This window comes from Scyliorhinus torazame, chromosome 16 (genome assembly GCF_047496885.1).
Source record: "Scyliorhinus torazame isolate Kashiwa2021f chromosome 16, sScyTor2.1, whole genome shotgun sequence".
Classification (NCBI taxonomy): Eukaryota; Metazoa; Chordata; class Chondrichthyes; order Carcharhiniformes; family Scyliorhinidae; genus Scyliorhinus; species Scyliorhinus torazame.
This window is the reverse complement of record NC_092722.1, coordinates 168,563,504-168,589,112: the sequence shown is the minus strand read 5'-3', so window position 1 is coordinate 168,589,112 and position 25,609 is coordinate 168,563,504. Positions and strand designations below refer to the sequence as shown.

Genomic DNA, 25,609 nt, shown 5'->3' with positions numbered 1-25,609 from the left:
ATAACCAACTCTCGCTTTTTTAGTCTCATTACACCCAGCTGAGTCTGATTACATCTCTGTAAAGATCATTGGGTGTCTTCTACTTTAAAAGATGCCATTAAATACATGTCATTGTTCCCAATCAAGCTATAATATTCCATTCCTGAATGAATTGGCCGCAGGTGAGATTCCAGAGGGTTGGAGGATAGCCAATATTGTACGGTTATTTAAGAAGGATTGCAAGGATAATCCGGGTAATTATAGACCAGTGAGCCTGATGTCAGTGATAGTGAAATTATTGGAAAACATTCTCAGAGATAGGATCTTGCACATTTGTCTGATTAGCGACAGATAGCATGGATTTGTACGAGGGAGGTCATGTCTCACTAATTTAATTGAATTTTTTGAGGAGGTGACAAAAATGATTGACAAGGGAACGGCTGTGGATGTTGTCTACATGGACTTTAGTAAGGTCCCTCATGGCAGGCTGGCACAAAAGATTAAATCACATGGGGTCAGGGGTGAATTAGCTGAATGGATTCAGAACTGGCTTGGCCACAGAAGACAGAGGGTAGCAGTGGAAGGGTGTTTTTCTGAATGGAGGTCTGTAACTAGTGGTGTTCCTCAGGGATCAGCACTAGGACCTCTGCTCTTTGTAATATATAGAAATGACTTGGAAGAAAACGTAGCGGGTCTGATTAGCAAGTTTGCAGATGACACTAAGATTGCAGGAGTTGTGGATAGTGATGAAGATTGTCAGAGAATACAACAGGATATAGATAGGCTGCAAAATTGGGCAGAGAAATGGCAGATGGAATTTAAACAGGACAAATGCGAGATGATGCATTTTGGTAGATCCAATTCAGGTGGGAGCTATAAAATGGCAGAAACATCAGGAACATAGAGACAGAGTGAGATCTAGGCGTGCAGATCCACAGATCCTTAAAAGTGGCAGCACAGGTGGAAATGGTGGTAAAGAAAGCATATGGCATGCTTGTCTTCATAGGGCGGGGTATCGAGTACAAAGTTCGAAAATTATGTTACAGTTATACAGAACGTTGGTTAGGCCACATTTGGAATCTGTGTCCAATTCTGGTCACTGTACTACCAGAAGGACTTGGAGGCTTTGGAGAGAGTACAGAAAAGGTTTACCAGGATTTTGCCTGGTATGGAGGGTATTAGCTATGAGGAGAGATTGAGTAAACTGGGATTGTTCTCCCTAGAGAGACGGAGGCTGTGGGTCAACCTGATAGACATTTATAAAATTATTAGGGGTATAGATAGAGTGAACAGTTGAAGGCCTTTTCCCAGGGTGGAAATGACAATTACAAGGGGGCACAAGTTCAAGGTGAGGGGAGAAAGTCTTTTTTTTAATGTTTTTACAGAGAGTGGTGGTGGCCTGGAATGCACTGTCAAGTGAGGTGGTTGATGCAGATACATTAGCAACCTTTAAGACTTTTCTGGATAGGCACATGAACAGACGGGGTATAGAAGGATACAGGCGGTTGGTCGAGATGGGACACGTGGTCGACGCAGGCTCGGAGGGCCGAAGGGCCTGTTCCTGTGCTGTATTGTTCATTGTTCTTTGAATGTAAAATTATTGGACACAGGCATTACTGACAATGAACTTTGCGCTTCGGAAAATCCCATTCTACAACTTTTCCAGTCCTGATTATTTGTTCACTATGAGGTCAATTGGTTGCAATTATTCAGCCAGGAAACTGAACATTTCCAGCTCAAATGTTTGTAAACATTATAAAGCAGAGGTGGCTGGCCAACATTATAAAATAAAAGTACGTCTGGTTATAATTGATGATCCCAGGTCTGAACATAGCGCTGAATTTGTCTGTTGATTGTCAATTCTGCTAATCTCGATCATCAGTGCGTAGAATCACTGCAGTGCAGAAGGAGGCCATTCAGCCCATCGATTCTCCACCGACCCTCTGATAGAGTACACTGCCTAGGCCCACGCCTCCACCCTATCCCTGCAACTCAGTAACCCCACCTAACCTTTTGGACATTAAGGGACAATTTAACATGGCCAATCCACCTAATCTGCACATCTTTGGACTGTGGGAGGAAACCGGAGCACCCGGAGGAAACCCACGCAGACATGGGAAGAAATGTGCAAACTCCACACAGAAAGTCAACCAAGGTTGGAATTGAACCCAGGTCCTGGGTGCTGAGGCATCAGTGCTAACCACTGTGCCACCAGTTACTACTCTATAGCTTACAAGGTCCTTAGTAAATGTATCACTTTTGATGACATTTACCCAAGAAATAGTGATATCAAATATAAATACAACACCTTTAAGTACTACACAGACGAACAGCTTTTTAAAAAGAAATCAATCGTGACCTACATACTATTTGTATTGTCTGAAGAAATCATACAATCACTTAAATCCATACTAGATGTGCCAGTAAAGGTCTGATTTGGAATAAGGTGGAACAACACTTCCCAACATTGAAGCGTTAAGGATAGTGTGTGTTTAATAGGAAAAGTCATTTCATTTCCAGGCCAAGATGTGACCATTTTGCTCTGAAATCAGAGAGCAGGTTCTTGCAATTATGATCAAGCAATAGCTTCACATTCACTCTGATTTCCAATCCGTTAGATACAATATCAGCAATGCTTGTGTAAAGAAGCCAATTGAGAGTGTATCAGCGCCAAGTTTGATCTTGTCTTGTTGACATGCACATAATGCACTTCCACAAAATACAGACATAGGCCTTTCAATCAATACAGGAAACACGTAGCTCCCTATTGTATCATTGAACTGGAAATTGAATGAATCTAAGGGTTTCACCTTCGCTAGCCGAACATTTCAAGTGTCAATCACTAAGTTCTTCTTGACATCTGCCCTAAAATGTCCTTTCACCAGTTAAATCTCCCTGATTCCAGTGCTTCAAATTATTCCGACTACTCCAGATTGAATTTTCATATGCCAAACAATATTTTATACTCTTTACAGTTACCTCTTCATCACCTCCTTTCAAACAACAAGATTCTCCAATTTCTCCCCATTCCCACATAACAAACAATTCACAGCTGAAATAATGCCCAAATGATCTATCTTCACTTTGAATACCGAAACTAGTATAATACTTGAGGAGCAATTTTATTTGCACCTTCTCTTTGCATTTCTAGCCTCCAGCTTATATGTAATGTGAACGTTAAAGATAAAAACGTGCACTTGTATAGCACCTTTCGTAATGTCCTAAAACATTTTACAGCCAACTGAGGCAACATAGAGAAATATAGCAACCTACTTGTATATAGCAAGGTCTCAGGATGAACAGAGATAACTGACTGGATGGTCTTTTAGTCATAGCCGTTGAAAGATAAGTACTGGTCAGAATAAAAGAACTTCCCCTCTGATGCTAACTGCGTTCAACCTGCATTATTAAAAATGACATATAGTTCATTGCTCTTTGCGGAACTGTGCTGTGAACATACTAGCTGCCGAGGTTGCCTATATTACAATTACGACACTTCAAAGTACTCCACTGATTGTGAAACATTTAATGTCCCATGGTCATGAAGAGAATTATAAATGCAAGTTCTTTGCCTCCTGAATCCCACAATCATGTCAGCCACAATCTTACTAAATGACGGAGCAGGAATGTAGGGTTTGGGAGCAGGAACGTAGGGTTTGGGAGCAGGGCTGGGCCATTTGGCTCTTTGACCCTGTTCCATCAACATTCGATAAGATCGTGGCTGATGTGGTTGTGATTTCATCTCCACTTTGGGCTCTGTAGAAGGATTGTTTAGATCCAAAAGGTTAAAACGTGAAATCTGTTTCTTTCCACAGATGCTGCCAGACCTGATGCATTTAACCAGCATTCGTGCTTTTTTATTCCACTTTCCTGTCTGCCGTCCATAACCCTCAACTCTATTGACTTTCAAAAACCTACTCAACTCAGCCTCGAATAAATTGACCCAGCCTCCATCGCATTCCGGCCAACAGAAATCCACAGACTACTGACCCTCTCAGAAAAAGAATGTCTCCTCATCTCAGTCCGGAGAGCTCTTATTTTTAAACTGTGCTCCCCTAATCTCCCACACAATAGGATTAATTACCCCAGTAACCACCCTGTTAGCTGCGGACAGCACGGTAGCACAAGTGGCTAGCACTGTGCCTTCACAACACCAGGGTCCCAGGTTCGATTCCCCGCTGGGTCACGTGTCTGCGTGGGTTTCCTCCGGGTGCTCCAGTTTCCTCCCACAGTCCAAAGACGTGGAGGTCAGGTGGATTGGCCATGATAAATTGCCGTTAGTGTCCAAAAAGGTTAGGAGGGATTGGATAGGGTGTAAGTGTGACCTTAAGTGGGTTGGTGCAGATTCGACAGGCCGAATGGCCTCCTTCTGCACTGTATGTTCTATTAAGATCCATCTGGATCTTACGTATTTCAATAAGATCACCTCTCATTCTTCTAAACTCCAATGGGTCTAGGCCCAACCCGCTCAAACATTTTTCATGTGATCCAGGAATAAATTGAGTGAATTGCAGGCTTGAGGGGACAAAGGGCCTAATCAGGCTCATAATTCTTTTGAAGTTATGATCGTTTGATCCAACGCCACAATTCTCCAAATTGTCCTGGTCACACTCTTATTTCCTCCCAGAGGTACAAAACCTCTGCATCTGCTACCATTCTGTCATTTAGATTTTATGAAATCGAAGCTACTATGCTGATCAAGACTTGATGTGGAGATGCCGGTGTTGGACTGGGGTGAGCACAGTACAAAGTCTTACAACACCAGGTTAAAGTCCAACAGGTTTGTTTCGATGTCACTAGCTTTCGGAGCGCTGCTCCTTCCTCAGGTGAACGAAGAGGTCTGTTCCGGAAACAAATATATAGACAAATTCAAAGCTGCCAGACAATGCTTGAAATGCGAGCATTAGCAGGTGATTAAATCTTTACAGATCCAGAGATGGGGTAACCTCAGGTTAAAGAGGTGTGAATTGTGTCAAGCCAGGACAGTTGGTAGTATTTCGCAGGCCAGGTGGTGGGGGAATGAATGTAATGCGACATGAATCCCAGGTCCCGGTTGAGGCCGCACTCATGTGTGCGGAACTTGGCTATAAGTTTCTGCTCGGCGATTCTGCGTTGTCGCGGGTCCTGAAGGCCGCCTTGGAGAACGCTTACCCGGAGATCAGAGGCTGAATGCCCTTGATTGCTTTAGTGTTCCCCGACTGGAAGGGAACATTCCTGCCTGGTGATTGTCGCGCGATGTCCGTTCATCAAGACTTTGGCCAATTTTAACCAAGGTTTGAGGCCAGCAACTCATTCGAAATCAGACGACCGAACTGATTAGGGTCCAATCTGGAATCTTCCCAACTTGACTGGCTCAGCGTCACAGCATTATATAGAATGCGGTCCAATGGCCAAGCTGCACCCGATGAAAAGCAGCTCGCCACGGCGCAGCGTGGCCAGTAAAAGCTCCCAGGATCTGCACGCGCTCAACGCCTCGCGGCATGCAAATGGGCGGGATAATTTTTTGGCAAATTTGCATGTTAGAGCGAGACAGCTAGTCTCCCTCTAATATGCTGATTCCCGAGATACCTGAGGCGTTGGGATTCATCCCCTTCGCCTCGGAGACTGACGTTCAACACTGGTTTCCACAAACGGGGACCAATAATGGCACTCTTCGGGGTATCGGAGCAGCCAAAACTACACATGGGGAAGAGGGCCAACGCCTTGGTGCTGTTGATGTCTACTGGGCACCTTGGCAGTGCCACCTGGGTGCCAGTGTGGCATGGTCATGGTGACCAGGCGACACTGGAGGGTGCCACTGCTAAGGTGGCACTTTTTTGCGCTTCGGGGTCCTCGGATATCAGGGCACGATTACACAAAATGGGGCTAAGTGCTGCCTCGGCCACGTATCCTCCTCTGAGGCCCCTTATACATCGCGAGTAGTGTTGTATAGGCATGCGTTTCTCGGCACTGTGAGCATCGGGAAACATGCGGCTAAACATACTCACTATGGGACTTTGTACCCAATTAGTTGAATCATACCCATAGTTTATTTGCTACTAGTGATCAGTAGTTTACAAATCTAGTATACCACAATAATGAATTTAAAAACTCATCAATGATGCAGCACCCCCTACACCAGATCGACAACAGTTTTCAAAATAGACAGGAACTGAACCTATTAAAAAAGCCTCCCTTACTGGACAGAGCCCGAACACCACTGGACGGGACCAGACAAAAATGGGAGGACGAACTGGGGACAGAGGTAGGATGGGGGCTTTGGAGCGAAGCACTGAGCAGGGTGAGCTCCACCTCCTCAAGGCTAAGCCTAATGTAGCTCAAAGTGGTGCACAGTGTACACCTGACCAGAACCCGAATGAGCAGGTTCTTCCCGGAGGTGGAGGACAAACGTGAGCGCTGCCAGAGGGGCCCGATCAACCACACCCACATATTTTGGGCTTGCCCCAAGCTTGCTGGGTTCTGGACAGCCTTCTCAGAGGCAATGTCCAAGGTTGTGGGGAAGCGGGCCAACGCCCTTGCTTTCGCTTCCCTAATCGCACACCGAAGAATCCTGCTCGGCTGGCGATCAGCAGCACCACCCAAAGCTGCAGACTGGCTCGCTGACCTCTTGGAATTTCTCCACCTGGAGAAGATTAAGTACGCCATCCAAGGGTCAGATAAAGGCTTCCTGGATATTTGGAGGCGGTTCGTCAGCCTGTTCCAAAACCTGTTCGAGGCCAGCAACGAGGAGTAAGGCAGGGAAAAAAAAGATGGCAGAACCAAAGGACTGCGCAACCTGGGGTGGGGGTTGGGGAAACCACAAGAGAAGAGGAAGGGTTCTGAAACGTCCTTTCGGGAAGGAAATCTGCCACCCTTACTTGGTCTGGCCGACATGTGACTCCAAATCCACAGCAGTGTGGACACTCAGTTCAAGGGGAGTCAGGGATGGGCACTAAATACTGGTCCAGCCAGCATTGCCCATACCCTCCATAAATGTATTTTTTAAAGTTACTGCTCACATACCAGATGAGAAACTATGCAAATATCATCACCCAGCTATGCCAACTCACAAAATGAAGTAACATGGGGATTGCAGTCTTTCCACTCTCCCCTTCTCAATATGGATTTTACCCCTTGTTAGATTTCAAAGAAATGTTCTTTTGGACACCAATATTAAATACACGTTAGATGGCAGAAATGATGCAAAACTCTTAAAACGAGCTGCTTGACGCAAACACGAGCTGTAAAACGCGTGCGTACCTTTCAACAGCTTAGTTTTCAAGATATTCAGCACATCGGCTGAAGTGGGGCCTTTCTTTTTGTGAATAGCAAAGAGACCATTGAGACTCTGCAGTTTCTCAGCCAGAGCGATGGATCCCGATCCGGCCGCCATGTTGATTGCTCAATCCCCTTCAGCGCCCCGGCCAGGTGCCAGCCTCGGCTCCCTGTGCATTCTGGGACTTGTAGTCCGCCTTCCGGAGAACTCGGGCACAGCCAGCACTGCGCCCTGTGATTGGAGAATTCAGACACACAGCCAGCACTGCGCTCTGTAATTGGAGAATTCAGCACAGCCAGCACTGCGCTCTGTGATTGGAGAATTCAGCACAGCCAACACTGCGCCTTGTGATTGGAGAATTCAAATAGCCAGATAGCACTGTGATTGGGAATTCATGATGTGGAGATGCCGGCGTTGGACTGGGGTGAGCACAGTACGAAGTCTTACAACACCAGGTTAAAGTCCAACAGGTTTGTTTCGATGTCACTAGCTTTCGGAGCGCTGCTCCTTCCTCAGGTGAATGAAGAGGTCTGTTCCAGAAACACATATAGACAAATTCAAAGATGCCAAACAATGCTTGGAATGCGAGCATTAGCAGGTGATTAATTCTTTACAGATCCAGAGATGGGGTAACCCCAGGTTAAAGAGGTGTGAATTGTACCAAACCAGGACAGTTGGTAGTATTTCGCAGGCCAGATGGTGGGGGATGAATGTAATGCGACATGAATCCCAGGTCCCGGTTGAGGCTGCACTCATGTGTGCGGAACTTGGCTATAAGTTTCTGCTCGGCGATTCTGCGTTGTCGCGGGTCCTGAAGGCCGCCTTGGAGAACGCTTACCCGGAGATCAGAGGCTGAATGCCCTTGACTGCTGAAGTGTTCCCCGACTGGAAGGGAACATTCCTGCCTGGTGATTGTTGCGCGATGTCCGTTCATTCGTTGTCGCAGCGTCTGCATGGTCTCGCCAATGTACCACGCTTTTGGACATCCTTTCCTGCAGCGTATGAGGTAGACAACGTTGGCCGAGTCGCACGAGTATGTACCGCGTACCTGGTGGGTGGTGTTCTCACGTGTAATAGTGGTATCCATGTCGATGATCTGGCACGTGTTGCAGAGATTGCCATGACAGGGTTGTGTGGTGTCGTGGTCACTGTTCTGAAGACTGAGTAGTTTGCTGCAAACAATGGTTCGTTTGAGGTTGCGCGGTTGTTTGAAGGCAAGTAGTGGGGGTGTGGGGATGACCTTGGCAAGATGTTCATCGTCATCAATGACGTGTTGAAGGCTGTGAAGAAGATGACGTAGTTTCTCCGCTCCGGGGAAGTACTGGACGACGAAGGGTATTCTGTCGGTTGTGTCCCATGTTTGTCTTCTGAGGAGGTCGGTACGGTTTTTCGCTGTGGCGCGTTGGAACTGTCGATCGATGAGTCGAGTGCCATATCCCATTCGTACGAGGGCATCTTTCAATGTCTGTTACGCTCCTCCTCGTCTGAGCAGATCCTGTGTATACGGAGCGCTTGTCCATAGGGGATGGCTTCTTTAATGTGTTTAGGGTGGAAGCTGGAGAAGTGGTGCATCATGAGGTTATCCGTGGGTTTGCGGTAAAGCGAAGTGCTGAGGTGACTGTCCTTGATGGAGACGAGTGTGTCCAAGAATGCAACTGATTTTGGAGAGTAGTCCATGGTGAGTCTGATGGTTGGATGGAACTTATTAATGTCATCGTGTAGTCGTTTCAGTGATTCTTCGCTGTGGGTCCAAAGGAAAAAAATGTCATTGATGTATCTGGTGTATAACATCGGTTGAAGGTCCCCCACTACTTGCCTTCAAACAACCGCGCAACCTCAAACGAACCATTGTTTGCAGCAAACTACCCAGTCTTCAGAACAGTGACCACGACACCACACAACCCTGTCATGGCAATCTCTGCAAGACGTGCCAGATCATCGACATGGATACCACTATTACACGTGAGAACACCACCCACCAGGTACGCGGTACATACTCGTGCGACTCGGCCAACGTTGTCTACCTCATACGCTGCAGGAAAGGATGTCCCGAAGCGTGGTACATTGGCGAGACCATGGAGACGCTGCGACAACGAATGAACGGACATCGCGCAACAATCACCAGGCAGGAATGTTCCCTTCCAGTCGGGGAACACTTCAGCAGTCAAGGGCATTCAGCCTCTGATCTCCGGGTAAGCGTTCTCCAAGACGGCCTTCAGGACCCGCGACAACGCAGAATCGCCGAGCAGAAACTTATAGCCAAGTTCCGCACACATGAGTGCGGCCTCAACCGGGACCTGGGATTCATGTCACATTACATTCATCCCCCACCATCTGGCCTGCGAAATCCTACCAACTGTCCTGGCTTGATACAATTCACACCTCTTTAACCTGGGGTTACCCCATCTCTGGATCTGTAAAGAATTAATCACCTGCTAATGCTCGCATTCCTAGCATTGTTTGGCATCTTTGAATTTGTCTATATATGTGTTTCTGGAACAGACCTCTTCATTCACCTGAGGAAGGAGCAGCGCTCCGAAAGCTAGTGACATCGAAACAAACCTGTTGGACTTTAACCTGGTGTTGTAAGACTTCGTATTGGGAATTCAGACACACAGCCGACACTGCGCCCTGTGAATGGAGAATTTTGACACACAGCCAGCAGTCCGCCCTGTGATTGGAGAATTCAACACAGCCAGCAGTGCGCTCTGTGATTGGAGAATTCAGACGCACGCCGGCACTGCACCCTGCGATTGGAAAATTCAGACAGAGACCCAGCACTACGTCCTGTGATTGGCGAATTCAGACACACAGCCAGCAGTCCGCCCTGAGATTGGAGAATTCAGACACACAGCTAGCAGTCCACCCTATGATTGGAAAAGTCAGACATAGAACCTGCACTGAGTTCTGTGATTGGAGAATTCAGACACAGAACCAGCACTCCGCCCTGTGATTGGAGAATTCAGGCCCAGATTGTACACTGCAGACATCAATATTAATAATGCTAAATGAGAAAGATGTGATTAATGTACTTTTGGTTCTAATCTGAAGAAAAACGCCTACCTTACAATTAATAATAATAATAATCTTTATTGTCACAAGTAGGCTTACATTAACACTGCAATGAAGCACTGTGAAAATCCTCTAGTTGGCACACTCCTGTGCCTGTTCGGATACACTGAGGGAGAATTCAGAATGTCCACTTCATCTAATAAGCACGTCTTTCGGGACTTGTGGGAGGAAACCTGAGCTCCCGGAGGAAACCCACGCAGGCACATGCAGACTCCACACAGGCAGTGACCCAAGCCAGGAATCAATCCGAGGTCCCTGGCGCTGTGAAGCAACAGTGCTAACCACTGTGAAACCATGCCGTATCACACTGTATTGTACCGTGTGCTATCATACAGGCAGAACTGTCAGCATCTGCAAATCCAAAATGAAGCCAAGCTTTTCTGTTGGAAATGATCTGCGCCTGATTGGAACTTTATTATTTATAAATGCCAGCTGCTTCCCGCATTTACTGTTTTAATTTAGATCACCTGATTCCATCTTGATTCCATCACAGGTTTCTGGCTCACATTGTTATTGGTCTTATAACCTAGCTGCAAGGTCTCAGCTCAAGTGGCTCAGATAATTATAACAGAGCTGAACAATTGATCTTTTGAGGGAAAGATCATCCATAGTCCCCTCAGTACCTCAGATTTCCAGATGACAAATACCAACACTATGGTAGCATGGCCCCTTTAAGGGGCGTGCCCTCATGGTCCATGTGACCGGTGGCACGGTGGCACAGTAGTTAGCACTGCTGCCTCACCAGGGATCCAGTTCAATTCCGGTCTTGGATGACTGTGGAGTTTGCACGTTCTCCGTGTGCATGGGTTTCCTCCAGGTGCTTAGGGTTCCTCCCACTGTCCAAAGATGTGTAGGTTCAGTGGATTGGCCATGATCAATGCACAGGGTATCGGGGATAGAGTGGAGGAGAGGCCTAGATAGAGTGCTCTTTCGGGTGGTCGGTGTAGACTCAATGAGTCGAATGGCCTCCCTCTGCATTGTAGGGATTCTATGGATTGGTTCGGGGCCTTTCGTACAGGAGTGCGTGAACCCCAACCAAAAAAAGCACGAGGCCTAGGGAGTGGGAGTCCTGGTCAGAGTGGACCCAGGAGCCAGAGTGTTAACATCTATATAGAGACTGTGTGCTGAATATAAGTTACCCTTGTTTGTTACCAATAAACTCTTTGCTCTTCCTTACTACCGACTACCTGGTATTACCTTGAGGCACCAGTTTAATGACGAGTATAAACCATTTTGCAAGCCCTCAGTTGTTGAATTTCAGGGGGGAAGGAAAAGCCTCCAAAAAGAAACACAGAGTTGGAAAGCGTCAACCATACCAGAGAACAATGGATGAAAAATGCCCATGATCAGGAAGTTAGACCCTTTTGACCAGGGGCCGAAGATTGGAGCCAGTATGTTGAACGGCTCCTTTACTTCTTCTGAAATAATGGGGGAGGATAAAAATAAAGGTTTTTTATTCATTTAGGGGATGTGGGCACCACTGGTTAGGTCGGCATTTATTGTTCATCCCTTGTTGCCCTTCAGAAGGTGGTGGTGAGTTGCCTTCTTGAACCACTGCAGTCCCTGAGGTATGGGTACACCCACTGTACTGTTAAGGAGGGAGTTCCAGGATTTTGTCCCAGCAAAAGTGAAGGAACAACGATATATTTCCAAGTCAGGGTGGTGAATGATTAGATGGTAGTGGCTTTGGGTTTGGAAGGTGCTGTCTAAGGAATCTTAGTTGAGTTCCTGCAATGTATTTTGTAGCTTGTACACAAAGCTGCCAATTTTGTTGGTGGTGGAGGGTTCGAATGTTTGTGGAAGGGGGAGCAATCAAGTGGGCTGCTTTGTCCTGGATGGTGTCAAGCTTCTTAAGTCTTGTTGGAGCTGCACTCATCCAGGCAAGTGGAGAGTATTCCATTACATTCCTGACTTGTGCCTGTAGATAGTGGTCAGGCTTTGCGGGGGGGGGGGAGGGGGGGGTCAAGAGTTATTTGCCATAGGATTCCTAGCCTGTGACCTGCACTGGTAGCCACAGTATTAATGCGGCTAGTCCAGTTTAGTTTCTGATCAATGGTAACCCCCAGGATATTGATTGTGGGGGATTCAGCGATGGTAATGCCATTGAATGTCAAGGCATGATGGTCAGATTCACTCTTGTAGGAGATGGTCATTGCCTGACACTTGTGTGGCACAAATGTAACTTGCCACTTGTCAGCCTAAGCCTGGATATTGTCCAGGTCTTGCTGCATTTGCACATGGACTGCTTCATTATCTGAGGAGCCGCAAATGGTGCTGAACATTGTGCAGTCATCTGCAAACATCGCTCCTCTGGCCTTATGATGGAAGGCAGGTCATTGATGAAGCAGCTGAAGATGGTTGGGCCGAGGACATGATCCTGAGGAACACCTGCAGTGAAGTCCTGGAGTTGAGATGATTGACCTCCAACCACCACAACCATCTTCCTTTGTGCCAGGTATGACTCAAATCAGCGGAGGGTTTCCCCCCTGATTCCCATTGACTCCAGTTTAGCTAGGGCTCCTTGATGCCATACTTGGTCAAATGCTGCCTTGATTTCAAGGGCAGTCACTTCTGGCATTCAGCTCTTTTGTCCATGTTTGAGCCAAGGCGGTAATGTGGTCAGGATTTGAGTGACCTTGGCGGAACCCAAACTGAGCGTCCATGAGCAGGTTATTGGTGATTAAGTGCCACTTGATGGCACTGATGATGACTCCTTCCATCACTTTGCTGACAATGGAGAGTAGACTGGTAGGGCGGTAATTGGCTTGGTTGGATTCGTCCTGTTCCTTGTGTACAGGACACACTTGGGCAATTTTCCACATTGCCAGGTAGATGCCAGTGTTGTACTGGAACAGCTTGGCTAGGGGTGCGGCAAGTTCTGGAGCACATGTCTTCAGTACTATTGCTGGAATATTATCAGGACCCTTAGCCTTTGCAGTATAAGTGCCTTCAGCTGTTTCTTGATATCACATGGAGTGAATCGTATTAGATGAAGACTGATATCTGTGAAGCTGGGCCCTCCGGAGGAGTTTGTGGGCCAATAACCTACAAACTTATAAGAAATTTGACGCCCCGGGTGGCTCTTGATACAATGTCATTTGACCAGTTGGTGAAGCTGGTCAGGTAGCATTTCAATCCCAGACCCTTGATCATACTGCAGCGATACAAGTTCAACTCAGCTATCAGGGGGACAGAAGAAACAACCATTGCCTTCATTGCCAGGTTGAGGCAAATGGCCAAGCATTTCGAGTTCGGTGCAGCACTAGTTGACATGCAGCTTGATTGTTTAGCATGTAGTATTAGCAATATACATGCAGAAAAGAAGCTTCTGGCTGAAACAAAGATTGACCTAGACATAGAAACATCGAAAATAGGAGGTAAGAGAAGGCCATTCGGCCCTTCGATCCTGCTCCGCCATACACTATGATCATGACTGATCATCCAACTCAATAGCCTGATCCTGCCTTCCCCCCATATCCTTTGATGCCCTTCGTCCCAAGTGCTATATCTAACTGCTTCTTGAAACCATGCATGTTTGGGCCTCAACCTCTTCCTGTGGTAGGAAATTCCACAGGCTGACCATTCTCTGGGTGAAGAAATTTCTCCTCACCTCTGTCCTAAACTATCTACCCAGTATCCTCAGACTGTGACTCCTGGTTCTGGGTGCTCGGGGTCGCCCCTGTAACCGAGTGCACTAAGGGGGGCCGCATCAGAGCTTCATAGCATGCAAGAGGACAGGGTGAACCAGTTGTGGGACGCTACTGAAGCAAGGTGCACAGCCCGATTGACAGGCACAGGGAAGATTCAGCCACAGGCCCAGGAACAGAATTGAAGCCAGGGAAAAAATTGGGCTGTCAGCTCAGGGGTCAGGATGACTGTTATCTGTGTGGGGGAAATCACCCCCAGGAATCGTGCCACTGTGGAGAGTTTATTTGTTTTCCGTGCAATAGTAAGTGCCACATCCAAGCACGTTGCTACGACCGTCAGAACACACCAATTGAAAAAAAAGCAGCAAACCATAGCTCCAGTGAACAAACTGGGTAGGAGTTCAGATGAAGAACTTGAAACATACAGATTAAACGTAGTGAGAGTGTGCAAGACAACACCCAATCTCGGAACAGTTGGAGCCAGTGGGAAGCACCAGTGCTCCTATGGTGGAGCCGGAACAAAGTGGAAGCTCCATCGATGCTCCAGGAAAAAACTACAGAAGGAAATAACCCTGCAGGTTTGGTTAACTCTCAGGAACATTCTGCTAAGGTTGACAACCTCGGCAGTTGGAGGAGCCAATTGGGGAAGTAAGGTGGTCCACAAGACCCACAAAACCCCTTGATAGGTTAACGTTCTGATGGACTGTTTGGACTCTCTTCACTTTTGTTCCTCAGCCTAATCGAGTATATAGTTATTGTATATAGCTTGTTTGTACATATTTTATTTATTTGGGGGCTTAAGTGGGGAGGTCTTAAGGGGCATGCCCTCATGGCCCATGTGACTGGCTCAGGGCTATCATGTGGAAGCATGCAAACCCCGACCAATGAGAGAAAAGCCTAGCGAGCGGGTTCTGATCAGAATGAATCCAGAATCCAGAGTCTTAACACCTGTATTGAGACTCTGCGCCTGTATATGTTACCCATGTTAGTTGCCAATGAACACTTTGTTCTTCCTTACTACTGTCTACCTGGTGTTGCCTTGAGCCATCACATATACATAGCGTGCAATCATATCAGCTACATGCAGGGGGCTTGGAGTGGGAAGACCAGAAAAACACAGATTGGGGTATTTGTGTGGGTTTCCGCTGGATGCTCCGGTTTCCTCCCACAAGTCCCGAAAGACGTGCTTGTTAAATGAATTGGACATTTTGAACTCTCCCTCAATGTACCCGAACAGGTGCTGGAGTGGGGCGACTAGAGGATTTTCCCAGTAACTTCATTGCAGTGTTAATGGAAGCCGACTTGTAACATGAATAAAGATTATTATCATTCGCCATTTCAATGCCCCTGATAAATCATGTTGGAAGTGTTGGAAGTGAAATCTTGTCTGAACGGCACCAGTCCTCCTCCCCCCCCCCCCTCACCCCACCCCTGCTGTTATCTCCCCCACCGGTCACCCGCACCCCTTACTTGTTACCATAGTGGTGGCACTGAGAAGTTAATTACCAGCAATTAGGTGCCCACTTAGGGGCAAGTGGTTGTGAGGAATTGAACAAACGAATGTGATATAAAATAGTTAGTTCAAATATTAGTTACAGTAATGTGGATGTGATCAGTCTAATAGTAGTGCGTCCACAGACAAAGGAATTCAGAAAGCATGGCAAGGAAGGGGGAGGGGTGTCTGGTGGAGGATGGGAAAAGGATGCTGGGTAACAAGAGGCCCAGGGTTAAGGAATGAGAAGTGAGCCAATCAGGATATATGGCCAGGTCAGGAGGGATATAGGATGGCCTATGGGAATCTTGTATGTGAAACTTGATGCCATTTGAATGTATTTGTAGAGATTACTTTGTCTCCAAAGCACTCGGTTCGGAAGACCCCAGGAGGCAGCTTGTGTTCTGGGTCTTTGTGAAGTGAGTCAGACTTGCAAGTTGGTTAAAAATAAATAATACTATGCCTACAAATCCATCTCAAGTTTTATTGAGGCCAAACTGACGGGTACAGAAATTAATATTGTCATTTGGTGCCGAAATCTGGGATTTCTCCAGACGGTCACCGGCCAGCTGCAAAATCAGAATTAGACTGATGTTGGACAAGGAAAGTGGAAACGGGCCCACAATGTGTGTAGCTGAAAAATGACCCACATTGGTTTTCCCCTCTTCTCATGGTCTAATTGGTCTGGTCACTCGCGGTTGGTACGGAAAGATCGTCTCGACGAAATCAAAGGTTAGCCTGGGGATTAGAAAATTTAATTGATGGGATATCATAATTGATCGTTCAGTTTTGGGTTAATTGTGGAACTGATGGGACATCGGAAAGATGGTTTAGTTCCACGAGTGTTTTTGATGAACTGATGGGACATCGGTAGGATGGTTCAGTTCCACGAGTGTTTTTAAAACTATAGTTGATTAAGCTAAAATTGTATCCTTGGACTGTAGTGGCGAGAAACGCAGTCTTGAGGACTAGTTAGAGATTATGGAGAATTGCTCGGATAAATTTCAAAACAAAGAACATCCATAAAACTGGATGCTGCATGTTAGTTAAAGCAGAAGTCTCTCAAAGGGTTAAAAGCAGCCAAAGTTAAAGACTACAGACAGTGCTTCTCACACGGGCCTTGAGATAACAGCAGCAGCCTGTGGTGTAATCGGATACCTTTCTTTCGAGTCAGCGAAACTCCAGCAAAGTTCTGTTTTGAATTAATTAAAGGAAACCAGTGGATTTCTCCACCTCTTTGATAAAAGTTCATTAGTTTAGCAAGCAATTGATTGAAATTGCCAGAATCTTAAGTTTGAATTACTTGAAATAATGTTTATCTCATTTTATTTGTGAATTAATAGAAACTTAAAGAAACTCACTGACACCATTTTAAAAAGTGTAAATCTGGAGATGACAGTTGACTTTGCTCCGGTATAAATCACCGCAGTTAACTGCTCCCTCATTGATAGCAGCCAACATTTTTGTGAATATAAGAAAAACTTGTTAAAAGAAAAATTGTTAAGATAAAGAATTAAGTAAGTTGTAAAAGTTATACAAGTTTATGTTAAGCAAATCGTAAATTCAGTTCTGAGTCGAGATCAGAACTAAGTTTGCAGTAATTCAATTTGAATTTTCAAACATTTTAAGTTTTAAAAGAACACTGTTAAAACCTTTTAAATAACTTTGCCAAGTAGCAAAAATTGCCATTGGTTATAAATAGGCATATAAATAAATAAATAAAAGAGAGCCAAAGTATGAAAGCTAAAGAGTTAATTGGATTATGGAGACAATATTGTCAAGAGGAGAGGGATAAGATCATGTTATTAAGTTGGCAAGAAAATGCCCTTAAAATGGGGATTCCAATTAGTGAAGGGGAGAACCAGAAAACTCTGGAGATCTTGAAAAAGGAGTGTGCATTCAAAAAACACGCAAGTAAAGAGAGGGTGGCCTTGAGTTTAAAAAATGGGCTACGTAGTTCAATGGCTGGCCTTGCAGTGACAGACGCAGATGATGACCTGGAGAATTTGACCATGTCGGCTAGAGTCCCGACTGCACCAGTGGCATTGTCTGCACTAATTCCGGAACCACCAGGGTATCATAATTTATATCCAGTCACTGCTCCCAGATTCAAATCATGCCAGCCTCTCCAGCCCCTTCGGTTAATAGTTTGGACCCTATTTCTGCACCTTCACCGTCTGTTAGAGAAGGGGAGCTCTGTTCCACAAGCCCAATTAGCTCTAGGACCCGATCTCGGACAAAGAGAGAGGGGCCTGATCCTATCCAGAAACAATTACGCATACCACCTAGATTCCTTAAGACCAATATAGTAGGACAGAAAAGTAAGAGAACAAAGAAAGAGGATGGGAATGGTTCTGAGGAGCTGGAGCTCCCCCTAGTGGAAGGGAAGGTCATCAAAGTCTTTGAAGAGCCAGAGAAATCCGCTAAAGCACCCACTAGTGAGACACTGAGACAGTTGCCGATTAGGAAAATACCCAACCCTGATGTTGCAACAGCAGCAGCTCAGCCCACGATAGACGTTTATTTCCCATGGAGACCCAGTGAGATGATGGCTATTCTGGCTGCAATCCTAGACAGGAAGAAATCTCCTGCCGTTTTCGTGGACTATCTGAGAACTACCATCTCAGTTTATCAAGCTGATTATAGGGACCTCTGGGCCCTAGTCCAGCAGCTTTTAACCCCAGCAGAGCACCGCAGTTACCTCAACCACTTGAATTATGCTAGCCACGCCGCACTTCAGCAAGCCGTCTATCACGATGATAGACGGGCACAAATCCTGAATGCGTTGAATGCCACATTTCAAAAGCCCATAAACATCTCTGCTATCTTAGACCTCAAACCTAGAAAGACTGAAGAGCCAGAGGAATTTCTGGAACGTTTTAATGAAATCTACCGTGGGCAGTCAGGCGACTTGCTGTACCAAAATGGTCAGAATTCCCCTCAATATTGTGCTATGTTAATGCATTGCCTACCACCTTCCGTGGCTATTGCCGTGAAATGTAATAACATGAATTGGACAGAGAACGACCCTTCCCAGATGGCCCGGGCAGTCAGATTTTATTGGAAGGAGGATGTAGGCCAGGAAGGAGGCTCAGTTACAAAGATTAAGACTAAGTATGTAATGAAAAAGGATGATCTGAGACCCCAACCAGCGGCAGATATAGAGGGAACAATGCATGTTTTAATTGAGGCCGTACAGATCACTGGCATCAGGAATAACCCTTTAAAAGACGGGCAGCAGAAGAAGACTACCCGACCCAAAAGGAGGGGGTACCCACCAAGGGGAGGACAGATGAGGTACACCGACTTCTCCCAGGCAAACCCTTTCCCACACAAGGTTGACTAGCTAATTTAGTCATAAGGACTCTCCAAACGGACAGGGATCCTGTTATCTCTCAGCAGACAGGAGATCAACGTTACCCATTTGTAATCGACACTGGAGCAGCCATGTCTTCTGTGCAATCAGAACTTCGACTACCACTATCCGACCACACCCAGCATTTGTCGGGGCCCCAAGGACAGGTGTGTGAGTATCCTATTTTTGAACCTGTGACAGTCACTTATGAGAATAGGTCTACAGATCATCAGTTTGTGGTGACTACTGGATTGGACTGTAACTTGTCGGCCCAAAATTTACTGTGTATCTTCCAGCTACAGCTAGAGTGTGGAGACAAAGGGGTAACGGTTCAATCATGGAGGATGAGACAACAGTGCTATATTCCTATCACACCCTAGTGGTGGACGTTAGACATTGAACTTTCACTGCACCACGTTACCCTGGCCTATGACCGAACCAGACAGAACAGGGAGTTGGAGGACAAATACCGGCCGTTAATTGGGACTGAATGGCCAGTCAAGATTACAGCCACAGTCACGGGAAAAGAAGGTACAGCCGATTTTGTTACAATACCACCACATTTATGGCCACAGTCAGCTTCTGTAGGCCCTCATATTACACGTCAGGTCCACGACCAGTACCATGCCAAGGATCTGGGGCCTATGGTAAGGAGGGCAGTGGATCATTCAGATCCAACAGAGTACGCACTTCAAGTCATGCCAGACAGCACTTCCATAAAATATTTTGAGGGCCCTGAAACGATTAACACTCGACTTCAGCCAACCCACAACGGACGAATAGGGGATTCCTTACCTCGGCCGGCACTGAAATATCCCACCGAGGTTTAGTTAATGACCTACTGCAGGCCCTCCTTATGCCCGCGCAGATTTCCGTCATTAAATGCGCTGCCCATACAAATGGTAATACCCCAGTTGACGTTGGTAATGAACAAGCAGATTGTGCAGCGCGGACAGCTGCGCAAATTCAGCAAGTGATGGTGCCTAAAATGTTAAGTCAGACTAAATGATCTGCTATAAATAGGTCTGCTTCTGACAAACCAATGCCAATCATTCAAGACGTCATAAGGTTACAGGAGGACGCTCCTGAGAGTGATAAACAAATGTGGAAACGGTTAGGTTGTACATATGATTCTGTTTCTTCTTTATGGACCAAGCCAGCACATCTGACTTGTATGTCTGAGGTACTGGCTTTATGGGTCATCGAATGTGTACACTTTGCAACTCATTGTGGGGCTCGGGGGACTAGTGATTTGTTGCTGGACACTTGGTGGCACCCTGAAATGCAGGGGTTGGCCCAGAGTATCAGTAATCGGTGTTTGATTTGTCAGCAATATAACACCGGCAAAGGTATCCCTTGTGGTATGAGGCAAACCCCGTTGCCCAGTGGTCCCTTTGAGACGCTCCAAATGGATTACATTGAGTTGGAAAGGTGTCAATGTTGTCAATGTTATAAATATGTTTTGGTTATTGTGGATGCGTTCAGCAGATGGGTTGAGGCGTATCCGACTACCGATAATAAAGCTGCTACTGTGGTTAAAGTTCTGAGGCGGGAAATCATTTCCCGGTACGGCATACCAGCTCAGTTGAGTTCTGATAACAGGCCTCATTTTCTTTGACAGATTAACCTGCCTCCCTTCCCCAGCGCTGTTTTACAGGTGTGGAGCATGATGGGGTGGCTACGCACCGCCTGTGTAATCTTCGGCCTCGACTCGCTTGGAGTGACATCGGCGGCGGAAATGGAAAAGGGAAATATCATCTACATCTGTAACCCCAACCAAACTACACGGACATTTCACTTATGCCGAGGTGACATTCTGTGACTCGTGGAAGGTCATCAGGTTAACGGACAATGCAGGACTCATGAAGCAATTGCACAGGTCACGGCGATGGGAAGGGAACATTACATGGACATTGCCTTGTTTTTGGAGTGCTTGTAAATTTGATTTTGGATGTGTTAAGATTGGTGCCATAAGGTAAAGTCAGACCGCCAGGAAAGGGTAGGAAGAGGTTGTGAGAGAGAGAGGGGGACTAGAGAGATGACGGAGCATGCGAGAAGGGAAGTACAACTAGAACGTGGGTTATCAGGCGATATACTTAATTCATTTAGGACCCAGAATGAGGGAAACCTGGGTAGTATGAATCTCTCCTACCAGATCTACCACCGCTTGTATGGCCAGGGACGGGTTGTCTGCTACCTGAACCCCGCATCGGTGTCTAGGTTATTTTCTGTTTCACCACTTTGGGGCACTCCCCAAACGGCGGTTCATTGTCACTGTACCGAGATACTGCCCGAGCAAGTCACTCTTCCTTATGCTCTGGGTTCCGCACCACCGGCTATTTGCCTTCCTCTTCCTCGGGATAATTCCCACTCACAGTATGATAGGCTGCAATGGCGGAAGGCGTACATACCTACCCACTTCCCAATAGAGACTCCCGGTCATATGAGAATTGTTTCAGCAGTGACGGGTACGGCTGTTTGCTGGTAGAGGTGGAAACGAACATAACATGTCTGTTCTCCACCTGTACGGACAGGAGGTGTCATATCGGATGCTTGCCTGTACACGGAGCAAGGATACTACTTTTTTTTAATGGCACAGCGACCAATGTTTTGTCACCCCCATTTCCCCGCCAAATTGCTATCGGGACTCTAGTCCCTACCACAGTCCTCTGCCCCTCGGCGTGGATGCTGCTCCATCAGTTGGCACGCCGGGCAGTCTCAGCCGAATTCTGCAAGAAATGGAAAAAACCTCAGGTTCTCTCACCCAACCGGGGCCACTCAGCTGGATGGGGAATTCTGAGCGTCTTGACACTGGGTGGTGTGGGGGGTTCCTTGGCGGTTGGCGATAGGAATTATTTTAGTTGTGGCCATACCATCCTGGGAAACGAAACCTTGGGAGCCCTCGGGGCAATAACTAAGGAATTGTCTCAGCTGCGGTTGTTTGCCATGCAGAACCGGTATGCTCTTGACTATCTTCTGGCCCATGAGGGTGGGGTATGCGCCATAGTGCAGGGCAAGTGTATCATGGGAGTTCAAGACCTAACCGCTAACATCGCTAAATTTATGGATCGCATACGGGATCACCTGGACAGAATGCAGGACCCTGGCTCTTGGGGTAACTGGGGATTCGGAGGTTGGAAGGACTGGTTGCTTATTATGGCCATGTATTTAGCAGTGGCACTCGGCTGCATCTTTGTGGGCCTGGCCATCCTTAAATGCGTGATGGGTAAAATGCAGGGTGCACTGGAACGGATAGACGCCCCTAGAATCTTAGCTGTTAGGATCCACGAAGGCACAGCGGATGACGGAGTGCTGCAACAGGAATTGGAAATGCAGCGACAAATCTTCTTAGATGAGGGGGCATAGCTACGGGTTGGACAGATAGGTTATCATGAAATGATAAAAGGAGGGAATGAGGAATTGACCAAACGAATGCGATATAAAATAGTTAGTTCAAATATTAGTTACAGTAATGTGGATGTGATCAGTCTAATAGTAGTGAGTTCACAGACAAAGGATTTCAGAAAGCATGGCAAGGAAGGGGGAGGGGTGTCTGGTGGAGGATGGGAAAAGGATGCTGGGTAACAAGAGGCCCAGGGTTAAGGAATGAGAAGTGAGCCAATCAGGATATATGGCCAGGTCAGGAGGAGTATAGGATGGCCTATGGGAATCTTGTATGTGAAACTTGATGCCATTTGAATGTATTTGTAGAGTTTCCTTTGTCTCCAATAGCACTCGGTTCGGAAGACCCCAGGAGGCAGATTGTGTTCTGGGTCTTTGTGAAGCGAGTCAGACTTGCAAGTTGGTGAAAAATAAATAATACTATGCCTACAAATCCATCTCGAGTTTTATTGAGGCCAGACTGACGGGTAAAGAAATTAATATTGTCAGTTGACGCCACCAATATCTTCCACAACACCAATCGGTCGCCATGATGCATGAATCCCAGAAGGAGCATGGAGGTGGCAGGCCAGGAAGCCACTGGATCCTCCTTTCCACCACCTCATCCCCACAGAGCCACTGGCGCCAGTGAGACAAAGTTGTATAGAAAGGGCACCTCCATTTTGAAGTGTCCTTTCAATCTCCTACATTGGCAGCACTCACCTCCCCATGGGACCGCTGGCCATGCACAGCCTCAGCTGTGCTAATTGGTCCTCCTGCCTGCATCCTGCACGCCATTCTTAATTGGATGAAGGCTCCAGGAAGCAAGCTGATAATTGGCCACCTATGGAAGATCACACATGGAGCTGGACTTCAAATCCCATTGTGATTGACATTTGGAAATGGCTCCAGCCCAGGTTTAAAACTAAATTTATTGGTCATCACCAGAATGCTCAATATATTGATGAAAAAAGTAGCAATTAGCCTCTTCTGATGGCTCCTTTCTTCAATACCCAGGAAGCTCCCTTATTATCTCGCATTTGTCTCCTGAATTTAGGAAAAATAACACATTAGAAAAAACTGCTGTTGCCTCGTGACAAGGGTCCAGAGGCATACAAAAAAACGGGAATACAGCAGGGCAGTTCAGACTGAAAAGCTCTCGACTAAGAAATCCTGCCGGACTCCTGTGATGCTCATGTGTTTGCTCTGAAGTTGAAGTAATAGTAAGTTCAGATTGCAATTTTTCGGTGTGTCAGGGAAGGATACCAGCTGGGGGAAAAGCATCCAGTGAAGGCTCAGATATCCACCAGTTTGCAACTGGGCCAGACTAAATAAGAAGCTATGGTGTTAAGATAGTGTAAATCTTCACTGGTGCCTTGCGTCTGTAAGGGTATAGCTGGGACAAAAGGAAGAGTAAGTTTGAATCATTTTCTAGTGATTCTGTTGAAATCTTTCCAACCTTTTAGTCTGATGTAATATGGTTCATTTTACATGTTTCATAAACGTTTTACTCTTTGTGTTAAAAGACACTAGCAGATTCTTGTGAATGCCATAGAGTCATAGAGGTCTACAGCGCAGAAAAGGTCCTTCGGTCATCGCGTCTGTGCCGGTCAAAAACAACTACCGAAGTATTCTATTCACATTTTCCAGCACTTGGCCCATAGCCGTGTATGCCTTGGCATCCCAAGTGCACATCTAAATTCTTAAAACCATAGAAGAATCATAAAATCCATACAGTGCCATTCAGCCCATCAAGTCTGCACTGATCCCCTGAAAGAGTATTCCATCCTAGCTCACTTTCCCGCCCTATCGCGATAACTCCTTAAGCTAACCTACACATCTTTTTTGAACACTAAGGGGCAATTTAGCACAGCCAATCCACCTAACCTACACATCTTTAGACTGTGGGAGGAAACCGGAGCACCCGGAGGAAACCTGTGGTAAACCACTGTGTTCTGATATTAGAGGTTGTACGGTAGAACCTGCACTACAGGTTCACCTGGGCCTCTGCATGCTAGCTCCGCCCAGGAGCCGGGTTATAAATATGCGTGGCCTCCAGCTCGCAGCCATTTCGTCAGCTGCTGTGGGAGGCCACACATCTGATACTAATAAAGCCTCAGTTTGGATTCAACTTCGTCTCCAGTCAAATTGACCGTGCCTCAATTTATTAGTATCAGATTCAGAAGATGGACCTCCGGATTAAACCAGATCGCCTGCAGCTGGATCCACATGCAAGCGACATCAGAAAGGACTTCCAGCACTGGCTAGCTTGTTTTGAAGCGTATATCAATGCGGCGCCGACCCCTGCTCCAGAGGCTCAGGAGATTCAAATATTGTACTCAAGACTCAGCTCCAAAGTCATCCCGCTGATCCAGGATGCACCCAATTACACTGATGCCATGACTCGACTAAAAGAAAATTATGAGCAGAAGACGAACATGCTTTTCGCCAGACACGCGCTCGCAACGCGTACTCAAATACCTGGTGAGTCAATCGAGGACTTCTGGAGGGCCCTGATCCCACTAGTTCGGGAATGTGACTGCCAGGACGTTACAGCTAAGGAGCACTCAGATCTCCTCATGCGGGACACTTTTGTAACTGGTATTGGGTCTGATGTTATCAGGCAGCGGCTTCTAGAAGGCGCGACCTTGCAGAGACTAAAACACTAGCGCTTTCCATGACGGTCGCCCTGCGCAATGTCCAGTCCTACGCCCCCAACCGCGCGGCCCACACCTCCTACGCTTCATGGGCCCCACAGGCAGCTGCCCCAGCTGGGGCGCTACCCACCCAATACGCCTGCGGTACGTGCCAGCCAGTGATCTCCAGGGGGCCCCGATGCTATTTTTGCGGCCAGCAAAAACATCCCCGCCAACGCTGTCCAGCCTGCGCTGCCGTTTGTAAGGCCTGCGGGAAGAAGGGCCACTACGCAGTTGTGTGCCAGGCCCGCTCAGCAGCCGCGGTCGCCCCCACCCGCCCCCGGTCACGGACAATGGGCGCCGCCATCTTCTCCCCCGCACAACACGTGCGGTTCATGGTCGTGGACTACAGCCAGACCACCAAGAGGTACACGCAGTTCGACGCGTACCCCCTCCCACGCATATCTGACATGGCTAACCAGATTGCACAGTACCGGGTCTTCTCAACGGTGGACCTGAAATCCGCTTACCACCAGCTCCCCATCCGTAAATCGGACCGGCCATACACCACCTTCGAGGCAGACGGCCGGCTATATCACTTCCTTCGGGTCCCCTTCGGTGTCACCAATGGGGTTTCGGTCTTCCAAAGGGAGATGGACCGAATGGTCGACTGGTACGGCTTGCAGGCCACGTTTCCGTACCGAGACAATGTGACCATCTGCGGCCATGATCAGCAGGACTACGACGCCAACTTCACTAAATTTCTCCGCACCGCCACTCTCCTCAACCTCA

General features: G+C 47.0%; 1 protein-coding gene across 1 annotated transcript in view; it reads right to left on the bottom strand.

Annotated features, from left to right (window-relative positions):
- The window catches only part of trub1 (TruB pseudouridine (psi) synthase family member 1), a 70,326-nt gene extending 62,917 nt beyond the window's left edge, over positions 1 to 7,409 (bottom strand). Inside the window, exon 1 of the mRNA XM_072479457.1 lies at positions 7,219 to 7,409. Coding sequence (XP_072335558.1) covers positions 7,219 to 7,351 — 133 coding nt within the window. The 5' untranslated portion in view covers positions 7,352 to 7,409. The remainder of the gene's footprint in view (positions 1 to 7,218) is intronic.
- Positions 7,410 to 25,609: the final 18,200 nt, after the last annotated feature.